The sequence below is a fragment of the Zonotrichia albicollis genome, chromosome 1, assembly GCF_047830755.1.
Source record: "Zonotrichia albicollis isolate bZonAlb1 chromosome 1, bZonAlb1.hap1, whole genome shotgun sequence".
Taxonomy (NCBI): Eukaryota; Metazoa; Chordata; class Aves; order Passeriformes; family Passerellidae; genus Zonotrichia; species Zonotrichia albicollis.
The window spans coordinates 17,480,077-17,493,989 of record NC_133819.1 but is presented as its reverse complement, the minus strand read 5'-3'; the positions used below and the strand labels follow the sequence as shown (position 1 = coordinate 17,493,989).

Genomic DNA, 13,913 nt, shown 5'->3' with positions numbered 1-13,913 from the left:
CTCTCTTATTTTAGCTCAGAGAAATTCTTAACATTTTTATCTGCCCCTCTGGTCACAGGGCAGGTGATTATGTAGGGCAATCGCTTCTCTTATCCCAAATTGTCTGATTACCACATTAGGTTAAAATGAAGAGTTTCTCCCAATCTGTACTTAGCTTGACGTTTGCTGATTCTATTCAGACCAACAGAAGGATCTGCATGCTTGAAATTTCATTTCTTCCAACTACATCAGTTGCCTACTAATAATTTCATGTTGTTAATTCCACCTTCAAACCTTGTCTCATTTACATCCTACAGTATGCCAGTACTGTACAGCAGGCTTCCAATGGATTAGTTTATCTAAAAGAAGCTTAAGTAATGACTGTGTGATAGGCAAATATGCAACCATATGGCAATATAAATTTGACAATTGCAAACAGCTTAATCCAGTAGGTAAAGGTATTTAAAAAGGCCACAGTAAAAGGCAAAAAACTGTTCACATTCAGAAAAGAAAATTAGGTTCACCATTTTAGCAGTGATGACAGCTGACTGTTGGTATAACATGCCTGATATATGGAGGCTTCTCCATCAAGCCTCTAAATCAAAATTGTTGGTAGTTTAAAAGATACACTGTAGGTACTGTAGTGAAGAAATTATCATTTGAAACCCTTCATTCTAATCACCCAGAAGATGCTTTTGGACCTTAAGATAAAGGAATCTCTAAACAAAGCCCTGTTTATGATCAGGCCAATTAACTGTCCTGGGAAGGAAAAAAAAAACAAAGGGAAAAAAATGAACCCTAATGTGGGAAGATTGGCATAATTTGGACTGATGGAAATACTTTTATCTTCAAATCCCCATTAATATCCTGAGTTCCTTCCTGTCTCTTTCTTGGATAGAACTATTCTTAAACTACTTGGGAGTACTTGTAACATGTTAGTGATACCAGCTTGCAAAATGTGCATAGATACACAGTCACAAGAAAAGGTGAGTTCATTTATTTTTCCACTTCTTAAAAGTGAAAGCCTATTTATTAAAAAAAAAACAACCCAAAAGCCCTACCACCTTCCCCCCACAAAATCTCAGTTTTATCAATCTCTACTTCTTTTTTTGTTTTGTTTTATGAGAATAAGGGGATTAAAAGCAACAATATAGTGTATTTTGATTCCCTTTAGATAAATTTCCATTCAGTAGTCTGCATTTTCAGTTAGATTCTTTCTGAAGACACCTTTTCATGTGTACTCCATATCATCAGAATGACATAAATTGATAATGTGATTCTTCAAACTGAATTTTTAATGGATTATCAGTTTACTCATCACACATGCAGTACTTGCTTTCTTAGCACTGTATTTGTGGAACCTCAGGTACCAGTGGTTAAACAAGACATTTTATGACAGTGCCATAGAGCTGAAGAATCACCATCAAATAAAAATTAAATAAAAATGCATAAAGTTTCAGTGAAGAGGTTCAAAGGTAGCTAAATGGACTCCTGTGAGAAGCGAAATAATTTTATGTTATGCACACAGGAATGAAATCCACAGATATTAGCATTTCATCACAATGTCAGAAAATAATATGAAAGCCTTCTCTAAAATGAGACATCTAGCTAGGAACTTTCTACAGAGTTCTAGAAAAAGTCACATATATCTGATTTTCATCTTTTCTGTTGGGTTCATCCACATCTTTCAGCATACTTGGAAGGACAGATATGACATCTCAAAAATGGTTTTTTTTTTCAGACACTTGGCAGTAGCATCAGTAGCAGCTGCTGATGGGAGCAAACTGGTTAATGTGTTAAGAGTCCATGTGTACAAACTCCAGCTATTTAAAATGTGCAAAACAAGTTCAGAATCACTAAGAGTTAAAACAGAGTGGGGACATAATGGAGGACCTGATGCTTTGTTCTTAGAGAGTGTTGTGTCAAATGCTGTGCACAGTCATGTTCCACTTGCAGCCATCTTCACAGCATCCTTCTCTTGTGCATGAAAATAGAACAAACTACCATAATTAATCTAAAGGTAATTCAGGAATTACTTATGTCTCCATTTCTCACTTGCATGAAGAAGTACACTCCTCTGGTCATCTGGAATTGGATGAGGATTTTCTGGACATAGGTGAAATAGGATTATGAACAGGTAAGATGTAGAACCAAGCAGATAGTGGCTGAGCAGAGCCCATGTGAAAAATGGGATAGGAAGGCTGTAAAAGTTTTTTATTATTTCCTTTCTCCAAAACAACAACAACAAAAGAAAATAATGATGAACAATAGAACAGATTATCTAAGAAAGAAGTGCAAAGAAAGGTGATTGACTTTGGAAAAGGAAAAGATAGTGTCTTTTGCTTCAGAAAAAACAGTTAAGGATGGCAACTGTCAGAAGAACAGACAGTATCAAATCTAATTAAGAAAAAAGGCAGAACAACAGAAGTGACTAAATCTGGCAGTTAAGCAGAGGTGCTGAAGATGTGCACTGCTTCAAGACAAATAAAATCAACCTTTGAGAAGATGAAAAAGGCAAGGCTGCATATCTGACAGGAATAAAGTAAGATGTTGAGGTGAGTGGGGGACATGACTATTGCCAAAGTTTATAGTGAATTTTGTATATCTTTATTGTCATATAAATTGTCTCTCATGTACATAGTGTTCTAAAGAGAATGGCATTATTGATTCTGCAAATTTATGGGCATTACTCTGGAAAGGAATGCATATAGGGGAAGAAATCACAACATTAGTCAACACAGTGAATACTAATGGAGAGAATAAGTATAGAACCAACAGAATTCTGAGAAAGAAACTTGGAATGGTGAGAATAATATGTATATTAATCTAGAGAATAAAACATTGTGTTAGACAGCTGCCACATGCATGGTTTATTAAATACTGACATGCTAACATATTTAGGAGAATGACCAACAGCTCTCAGAACTCTTGCTGGAGCCTATGACATGCATAGAAAATGGCTCAATAAAATAGGAATGAAAAGAGAGGCTTAAGAAAAGAAAGTGAGAATGCTTTCTGTTCCTTAAACATCTTCCCAAATGACAAGCTGGGAAAGAAAATGGTAGACAGTGGATAAATTGATTTAGGCAAGACACATAAAAGAAGTTTGGAGATTTTATAGCACAAATCCTGCCAGAAGGAATTGAGAAGAGCTGCATGGAGGATATCTTCTTCTGAGTGAAAGTTCTTTTTTGTATGAGCTGATCAGTCATTTTAGGAGACCATCAGAGTAAGGATGGAATTCTCAAACTAACACAACCAAGTGCAGGGAAAACACAAATACTAATTTTCTTTTTTTTCTTGATGGCTATTTATGACCTTCTACACTTCACTGAAAATGACAAAACCACTGGCATATAAGAATTGACAGAATTTTTAAAATTCAGTGGCTCCATAATTGTATAGTACTAACTGTATAACTACTCTGTCTCGATTTGAAGTTCTTATTAACTTAAAAACTAATAATGATTATTTTGTTCACTTTCTATGCTATATAGAAATAGGGACAGTGACAGTACATATGGATCTAATTTGACATGAAATATATTATACAACTGTAATAAGTATTTAATTGCAAAAATATATAAACTTTAAATTTATGTTTTTATCTAACTTGTCTCATTTGCAAGGAGACAAGTCAAAGTGGTATAGGAGCTTTTTGAAAGGTAACAGGACATGTTTTACATATGGAGTGATATACAGAATTATTCCTGTCATTAGAGATTTTGGACTACAAAATCAGATCCTAAGCTTCTCAGACAAAATATACATGCATACAATTATAAGAGATAAATGGCAGTGCTACTCACAACTCTGGTACAGCTGAACCTTCTGAAGTTTCTAGATGCTTTAAAATTTACTTTGTTCAAATGTCACAAATGGTTGAAAATATGTCAGGAATTTTTACAGTATTATACAGTATGGTTACAGTGTTGATACAAAGCAGGTTTATATTATTTGTTCTTTCACCTCATCTCCACACATTTTCATTGCCATCTTGTTGTGAAACAGATTTCTTAACAGTAATTTATTATATCCCATTTTCAAAATGTTTTCCCCTTTACAAACATTAATGATAAATTTTACCCAAGTGAGCACTTCAGCTTTAAAGTAACTTTGAAAACTAACTACTTTACTATGAAATCAGATACTGAGAAACTTTATGTTCAATACTTACATGACTATTAAATTATATTTTTTTCTGGATAGAAATGCTTACAAAGCATTAGACTGTTAAGCTGTATCAGGCTTCATTATTCAAGTACCTTAATTAATGATGTGTGCCATGGAAAACTTTATTCTTGCCTCAGTGACTTTCTTTACAGAAGAATAATTTCAAATGGGGGATGATTTTCTTCAGGTAACAATTTGGGCAGTTTGGGTCTATATGCCAACTCTCATATTTCTCTTTTCAGTGGTTTGGGTCATTATACATTTTTGCCAGGCTTATAATAATTTTATAAACAAAAGCATATTGTAGAGAAGGACAGAGGAGATATTATTCTGAAGAGCTATTAACAGAGCTAAGAACTATTCCTTAACAGCCTCTTTCTAATTAGCTTTTAAATTTTTTTGCTTTCTTTAGGCTTCCTCAGAAAAAAAAAAAATCCAACATGAATATATACCAGCATGTTCACTCAGTAATCTGTTTTTCCAACGTGCAGCAAACATGCCTTAGCTCTTCACTAAGATTATAGGCTAGCTGAGGTTTCAGGTATTACTTAATGAAAGGCAATTCAACATCAAAATCTCAGAATCTTTTCTCTCTAAGTTTCAAAACTGTTTACTTTTATTGATACTTTTCAACTTTACAGAAGCATAATGTAACTTATATTCCAAGCCCAGACCCGTGCTTTAGAAAACACCTTCCATGATGAGTAAGTTAATGAGATTTAACTTGGTATATTAATTTTCCAATATCATTGCAATCTTTTGTTATTCAATACTCCAAGCAGGCAGAGGAAGAACACAGCTTGCTCGATAGCAAAGAAGTCGAATTCTCTGAGTAAGTCTTCAACTAATTCACTCAGTGACATTGGATGCCTACTGAACCGGCAGTTTTAAAAGGCAGCAGCTTTTAGAGGTACTAAAAACACTTCAAGGAAAAGATTTACATGGCCTGTAGGAGGCTCTGAATCAGCCCACAAATGGCTGATTAGTAAAATGTGCTGAATACTTGCTCTAACTGCTGAAGTCAACAACAGATGGAGGAGTTGGCATCTGCGGACATAAGGCCACTCCTTCACATATCCAACTTTAGATATACAAGCATGAGCATTTGAGCCTAAGCTTTGCATTCCAGCTTTTCAAGCAGTAAAATAAGTCTCAAGGGAACCCTGTTCTCACATGTTCTGGCAAAAATGCTATTTCCTTATTCCTACATCAGCTGTGTCAGACAGCCCCACATACAAACAAACACACACCAAACAGGCCCTTTGAGAGTCTGCTCCCCTGGCAGTCCCAGCTCTCCCTTCCTGCCCCACTTCAGCCTCCACACCCAGCTTCCAGCTCTGGGCTCCCCTCCTGAGCAGCAATTTATTCCCAGAGCAGCTGCCTCACACCTACCCAAGATCCCAGCCTCCTTGCCCAGCTATCTTAAACCATGCTGCTGCTCAGTCTTCTCCCCAAGTATCTCTCAGCCTCCCAACAGCCAAATTTGGTGTCCCATTCCATATCTGGCAACAGGAGAGCCATGCCATTGAGAAAAATATTACCAGGATTTTCACTGTAAGAAAAGAATTTACTTCATTTTTTATAAGAGCAGGACTTAATAGGGTGAAATCTTCCTTCTCTCTCATACACATGTGGGAACAGATAAATACATGAAAGTCATGCAAAAAATAATGTTTTGCCCAGTGAATTCAAGTGAAACTGGAAATATCATATCTGGAAATAATATTGATATCTGCAACCATTAATCAAGGAAATTTGGGATTGGAAGATGGGGAAGGAGAGCTGGGTCTGGAAGTTTAGAAAGTGTTTGAACTATGTTCAAAAAGAGAAATGTTAAGTAAGATGCACTGCCAGTTCTGCCTGTGAGGTGGAGAAACATATGCAAAATCATCACAGAAAAACAGGTAACTCCAGTGTTTGAATATTAGAAAGTAGTAAATTAATTAATATTTCCCCAGAATATCATTAGCGCTTTAGTGGTAATTAGGAAACAACACCCAGCAGGAGTATTTAGAAGTGTAAATTGAGTACATACATATCACTAAAATATTCTAAGTATAATAGCATTTTTTAAATTTCAGTTCTAGTTGCATCAAACCCTATTTAATATTAATGAAATATTTAAAGTTGTTTTCCTCTTCTTTTTCTAGTGTGCTATAGTACAACAAAACAAATGAGTTTGCTAGTGCTCCATTTGAGTGCTTTGAAGAAACTGATATTATCTAGAACCACCTAATAAGACAGTGACTGCACATACAGTACAAATAACAAGATAAGTATTATGTTGCCTTAATGCATAAGTAAAGAATCCATTTTTTTGACCATTTGCCACAGAGACCATTTGCCTAATGAAACAAGCCTTCCTTCCTCTTCAAAGTACTGCTTTGTATTACCATGGTTAGATGAAAATGGCCTTTTCACTGCCTCAAACCACTCTCTCTCCTTATCACAAGGCTCAGGCTTAGTGCAGATTCAGTCATATAGCCAGCCTGATGCTGAAATAAAAAATCCCATCTGATTCTCTGAGTGAAAGGCTCCAGAACTGAATTTTGTGCAGTAGGCAAAATGGTATTAAACTCATATGCTGAATTTAACAGAGATATGCACTGTGCAGTTTGCTTGTACACACCCACTGAAGGCAAAAAAACCCAAAGCTCCATGACATGAACAAGCTAAGGGGAAACATTACAGCACAAATTTTGCCCACAGTCTCTCTGATGGTACATGTGTAACCACTGGGAAATTCTGCACAAGGATGGAGAGGCTACATTCTGACCTTTTTGGCCATCTGCAATCTGAAAACAGTGGCATCACAGCAATTTAATAGGGAAGAATTAATAACTTTGATTCCAGTATTAGTATCTGACAAAAATTATATAGCTCTTCTAAAGTATTTTTAGGGAATTTATTCTCTTTCTTAAATATAAAATGAACAAACCTTGCCAGTCAGCTTTGAAAGATCATCTCCTCCAATTATCTGCATATCTTGCATAGATTGATCATTCTAAAAGAAGAAATAAAAAATTTTGAAATTGGTTATAACTGTACAAAATAAAATACAAATGTTACCTTTTTTCAAAAAAAATCTTGATTACTAGTCTTAGTTATGAATATTTTCTAAAGCTTGTTAGTATTGGTGTACAAGAAAACCACAGTCTCACTTCTTCCTCTGGCTTCCTGCATCTCCTGCTTGTTTTTAAGCCAACTTCAAACTCTAGGGTTTACTGGACTAGAAAAAGTTGCATCTTTCTTTTTAGAATAGTGTTCCCTTGCTTGCTATTTCTTAGTATGACAAGGTTTGAGTAACATATTTATCCCTTCCAAAATGGGAGGACAGGAGCATCTCAACACTTGACCAAACACCTGTAAGCACATTCTTGGTTTGGAACAGTTTTTGGAAACTGGCTAAATGTGCTTACATGTCAGCTCTTTTTGGAGGAATTCACTTCATTTTCTTCAGGGAAAAAAGTTTTGCAAAATTTATCACTTACTATCAAAAATATTTTCAGTGGGCCATAGAGTTTCCAAAGCTTTGTTTATTCAACTGACACAAAGATAAAATCCTTGAGGTCAATTACTTAAATATGGCCAATCAGGTGGAACTAAATGCAACAGAACAGTATGTTTTGATTTTCCTGTTAAAAAAGTTATTTTTTAAAGAATTCTTTTTTTGTTGAATTTATTTCACAGACATTTCTAGTTGAAATTCCTTCTGATGGAATTCTCAACCAGCTCTAGCTTCAACTTATTATCAGCAGAACACACAGTTAAGATCACAAAAAGGAGATACATGCAAGCCCTGCTTTTAAGACAAGACAAAAGAGGCCTTAAAGAAGGTGGCAAATGAAAAAATACACAGTCATGGCCAGGCTATATGAACTTTTCAGAAAAAGCAAGAGCAGAAATAAGTATAGTTAATGTGAGTTTTTTGCCAAACTGATGCATGTGCTAATCTAATCTTCCTACCCATAGGAAGAGAGCATTAGTCCAATTTCTATAATAGCTCCAGTAGCACAATGTGACATTGTGGTTTACTGGTAACACCAGGAAGCTTCATCATTACAAACTACTGACAAATATACAATACTTGGATTCTCTGCTTTTATTTTCTAAATCCAGCCCTCTGAAGCCAAATGTTTTTCCACAGGTAAATAGTGGCACATCAGGACTTAAAATGTGGGTGAAGATCTACTGGACTAAAGGATTTAGAGCTGTTCTTCTTCCCCTCCCAAATCAGGGCAAGGAGAAGCAGCACCCAGAGGGTCAGAGCTGCCCCCTGTGCAGATGGAACCACATTGTCCATGCTCACAGACCAGGGGGCACAAGTTTGGGGACTTCCAAGCACCTCTTCACCAAAGAAAACCCCAGGAACTTTTTGTGGTCCTCATGGGAATGGATTGTCTAAGTTAAATCAGCCTTCCTGAGCAGCTGTAAGCAAAGGTTGTCAAATTGCCCAAATGAGAATTTCTCCAAGTTTGCATTCTGCAGACCCACCAAAAGGCTCCCTGGCTTTCACTCAGACTCTACTCTCCACAAAACTCTCACACCACAGCTTTGTAAGAGGTCCTTAGTAGTCATTGCTTTAAAAGACAGTTTTTAGACCTGCCTTCACTTTTCCTGCACCGGATCTGGGAGCTTTAGATAAATTTCATGCTGCTCTGATCCGTTTCCTGGGAAACAGAGCTAGAGCAGCAATGAAGGTTACATCCCATACATTTTCTAATATAAGTTTCAATATTTCTTTTATTTTCATAAAGAAAAACAAAAAAAAGAAGTCCAAATAACAGCAAAGCAAGTAACTGATTTCCTCAGAAGACTATTTTAAAACTAAGTAAAAACTGGAGATTGAGAAGATTTTAAGTTCAGGCTTAAAAGCACGAGTCTTTTGTTGTAAAGCAAGACAGGTCACTCTTCAAAAGTCAGGCATGTATTCAAGTCAAGACTATTATAAGACTATAAAAAGCAGATTGTTTCTAATATCTACCACAGCATGTGTAACCAAGGCACTGACAAAATATTTTTTCATTTCCAAATGAGAAAGTGTAGAATTTCATTAGCAACCAGCACACAAGAATTACTGAAGAGGCAGCTTGCCCTTAAGCTGCTAGTTGAGAAAAGGAAAGAGAAAAAAAGATAACAGTGAGGTGCAATGATTAATGAATTTATTTATTTTTCACAAAAAAACCCCAAACCCTCTCTTTCTACAGTATTCACAGCAGCACTGTTTCCTTTGCATTTGGTATTTCTGGCTTCAGCTGAAAGGAAGATGCTGAAATAGCATCTTCATTGCTGGCAAGCAGCTAAGCAAACACAAAAGCCATTGAGAGCAGGGGCATCACAGCATCCCGTCAGGCTCTGCATTCACACTTCGGCTGCTGGGACACAACTGCACACATTTATGAAAACCCTGGGGTTCTACTGGAGAATGAGAGCTGGCAAAGGACAAGGCTGGGTATTCATGGTCCCTAAAACCAATCATTTTCTATATGGTTTTTCTATATGCAGCTCAGAACCCTCCAGCCAAGGTATTTCCAAAAAAAATAAAGAAATTCCTTGCATCACACTGGAGAGCAATTCTCTTGCTAAAAAAAAAATTCAGATAATTGATTTAAAGCCATTTATAACTATCTACATTTATCACTTAACTCATGTTGTAAAATACATACCTGCCAAACAGCAAAGCTCAATACCATGGTGTGACATTACCCTGATCATAATGTTCACATAGATAATTTGCACACTATGGTTGCCATGGAAACCTCTCTGTGCATTTTTTTTTCTGAGTTCTCAATTTATAATCCCAAAATAACACTGCACTAAATGTTAAATACAAGGTACAACAAATGTCAGGAAAGAAAAAAATCTGTTTCATTCAGTACCAATTAATGTCAATTCAGAACTGTTTGTTTAATTTTCATGGTCTCAAGTCATTCAGAGCTTCTTTCTTCCTTTGTGAGTTGCTCCAACTGATATAATTGAGTCTCTGAGATTTCTTATAAATGCAGAAATATGAATTGAAGCTTCATTTTCTGTCACCCAAAGTTCCTCAATACTTGTTTTCTAATATCCCTAAACCCTATCAACACAAATATTTTTTAAATATTTGACATTAAATATATTGGCTTGGATAGAGACAGCTCCAAATCATACTATATTTTGGTTAATGTAGCACAAAATTTATTGCAGCTGTTTCTGAGAAGATGTGATGCATTGTGTCACATCCCCACACCTCATCCCAAGCTATATTTCTATTTTTTGGGGGGGCTTAATAAATCTGCATTTTCCAGAATAAATCTCAATTTCTCTGCTTTTAATTACTGGGTTGTGGTTTTTCACTTATTCATCTTTGTTTTATAATTTTAGTTAATTCTAGGAATACTTGATTAATTAAAGCAAGAATGTTATTTCCACCACCATTTTTCATGGCACACATGATAAAACTTTAGCTTTCTGTGTAGATTGGAAGTATACATATTTAAATTCCATCTATACTAAGTCATGTGTTTTGAACTGGGTGGGGCACAGAATTATTACATCTCTTTTACATCTCTTGAGATCAACACTTGGACATAGTTCAAGTTACAAGTGAAATGAGTTGGGTGGTCTCAGGAAAATTCATTATAAACAGCATTGCTCATCTGAAAATTGCACCAAACTGTGAACATCTGTTACTCTTCTGAAGAAAAAGAATCTGGAATACATTAATACTGGGCTCAGTGAAACAAAGATTCTTTAATCATGGCAAAAAAAGCAGCTTTAACAAAACAGTTTAAATGCATAACTAAATTATTAAATATGTACACAAGGTCATTATCACACATCTAATTACTACAGTCTGCAGAGTTCATATAGAATTTATTTTAAAATGTGGTTACCTTTTTCTCCCAAAATTTATCAGGGAAACTCAAAACAAAGAATGTGACCATCAGGCCTGTTCCATGTTGGTTTTGTCCCCTTGGGTGATACACCAGATCCTCCAACCTGGGAATTCCCATTAGGGCAGCTCTTTCACTTCACACCATCATTCTACCTCCTACAACTCAGTCTTCCAGGAAGGTTTTGACCAAAAAGAAGTCAATGACAGACCATTCAGTTGTCCCTTGGATCCTAGTATGTAACTAAATTGCTTTGCAACCTGCCTCCTGAGAAATATGAATAAATTGGTGGGGACAGTATGTCAGTATGGCATTTACAGGATCTGTTAACCTATTCTGGCTAATAGATAAGTCAAACTGATATTTAAAGTATGGCTATGAAATATCCTCAGTGAATCAGCAGAAGTTGAGTGGTAGTATATAAAATGCTGTACTTAGAAACAACATCCACTTGAATTAATACGATTTTGGGTTTCTTCTCTCAAGAACAGCTAAGAACAAAAGACCTCAAGGGCGTAGAAAATGAGCTGTCAGTTTTCATGGCAGGCAGCTAGAGGGACTATCCAGGCTTAAGCAGGAACAACTAGTTCAGAGGGCACCTAGTGAGTGCTGTTAATCTGGAGACTTGTACAAATGAGTGGGAATGATGTGAATTACTTCCCAGTAAAGACTGGAAAGTTTGCCTTCCTTTACCCAGAACAAAATGTATACCAAAGGCAACCTTTGGGGTACACCCACATTCAAAACAGTCAAGTGCCAGGTCACTGATATATTTTTAAGAGGTATCTTGAATACCTTGCAAACAATCCAACAATGCTGAGCCAAGTGGGAATGGAATGCAGTAAATTGGCACACACCCACTGGCAGAACAGCCCCTTTCTGCAAGGATGTACAGGTACATGTGCACTGAAGCACTGACAACTTTGAGCAGCTCTGAGAGCTTTAAAGCTGCTTTCCTGAGCTGACCACACCACTGAGTGTGCTGCACTGAGCCTGGCCTTATTGCCATTGCCAGGATAACACATGATAGCAAGTTTTAGACTGCTGTAGATGTACATCTAGCAGAATTCTAGTTACCACAGTGTAAGACGTATCTTACTTCTGTCAGGGTAGATCGACAATGTCACTCATGTAAAAATTTACTTTTTTTAAAATTCTATGTCTTCCTTGTTGATATTCCTTAACTAAAAAGCTCCACCACTCAGGTTTGGAACTGCTTCAAACTCAAGCTAGTCTAGCCAGTTCCAGGGAAGGCCAGAGTTTTGCAATGAGGAAGTTGGCTTTGGACAGAGAAAGACAAACAATGAACTTACTGACAGCAAGGTATTCCTTACCAGCTGACCTGTGGCAACACCTGGGTACATTTCTTTCCTACTGTAAAAGCAAGGCAGGTCATTCAGCTTAAACAACACTCTGGGAAACAGTAAATTATTAAACTTCATAAATGGAATTGCTGGTAATCATCTGTTCAGACACTCAGCAATTTTTTGTGTACCAGGGCTCCTGCATGCATTCTCCGTACTTAATCCAAGGAAGGTAAGCTATCTTAAAAAACAGCCAAACTCTCATAAATCAAAGCAGAACTCAGACCAGTTAACTTGGCTAATAAGGATTATAGACAATAAAATATTTTACTTTTTAATTTCTGATTTAGCCATTAAATTTTCTATACTTGCTTAGCATTGGTAAAATGGGTTCTTTTATTTAAGAATGAGGCAGTAAGATGTCAACACCACATATCACCATATGGCAGAAACAGCACCCAAACACTTAAAAAGTTCAGCAAGAACTGAAATCAAGAACATACTATAACAAAAGTTTTGACTTGTATGCATATCAGAAACACAATAAATCCTCAAAACTCAGGTTAGTTTTCACATACTATAATCTGAGATTTCCTTGTACTCTTGCTTATTTTTATTCTCTAAGATATTATTTAAAACATAGAAATAAAATCTATGTATGCTGTAGGATGAGAAAAGGTATTAACAATTTCACAGGGCTCTTCAGTCATGCAAGTTAAAATTCTGATCCCATAATTTTTCTCCAGAGATGGGAAGCAAATAAATTTTAAAACTTACAGGTAAAAGAATAATTTAAGGAAGCATACCCTCCAGAACTGCCCTAGTCCTACACAGGTACTCCTTTTGGGCTTCCAGGAGTCATTGCTAAGGGTGTGTGTACTTTTTGTGATAATGATGTAATGCCAGCCCACACTCTGGGAAAGGCAGACTTGGGATGCTTTTCCTCCTCAGCTCCATAAGTCAAAGAGTGTAAGGAAAATTCTTCTCCTGCTATAATAATGCAAAAGTCATTGAGGTCATCAATCATGCTATGGCCAGCTATACTGGACTTGGGTAGGAAAATGTCCATTTGGATTCAAGTCCACAACAACTGGAGTATCTATCTTTTGCCCAGTTATTATTTAGCATTAAATGCATGAACATTACAGCAGTGGAACTAGAAGTCATGTTTCCCAGCCTCAACAGAGGATCTTAGCATGCCAGCTCAGACACTACAAGACCCACATGTATGATCTTACCTCATTTTTTAAACTGCGTTGTGAATTAATGATCAAAAGTAAATGAACATTGTGAAAAAACGTACAGTGAGTTTGTAGCTCTGTACTAAAAACCCTGTCCACATGGGGATTCTGCAAGCACAAGAGAAAACAGCTTTCTCTAGAATAACCAGAAAGTGCTAACCTTCTGACCCAGACTATCATTAGTTCCTAGAATCTGGTGATAAAACAGAGATAGAAGAATCTTGAACTTTGTCAAATAGCCACAGGCTGAGAAAACAGATAAATAGGTGTAAGCAAATTCACAGAAGATGAGTCTGATAAAAACCTCAAATGCTTAGTCCCTTCCAGCAATCTGGAGTTTA

General features: G+C 36.4%; 1 protein-coding gene across 5 annotated transcripts in view; it reads right to left on the bottom strand.

Annotated features, from left to right (window-relative positions):
- PRTFDC1 (phosphoribosyl transferase domain containing 1) overlaps positions 1–13,913 on the bottom strand; it is a 43,075-nt gene that overhangs the window by 13,441 nt on the left and 15,721 nt on the right. For all 5 annotated transcript variants that reach the window (XR_012578972.1, XM_005480328.2, XM_074534907.1 and 2 more), the window contains one exon: positions 7,091–7,156. Coding sequence is in view for 4 of the 5 variants with exons in the window: in XM_005480328.2 (XP_005480385.1) it covers positions 7,091–7,156 (66 nt within the window). In the remaining variant the exon portion in view is untranslated. The remainder of the gene's footprint in view (positions 1–7,090; positions 7,157–13,913) is intronic.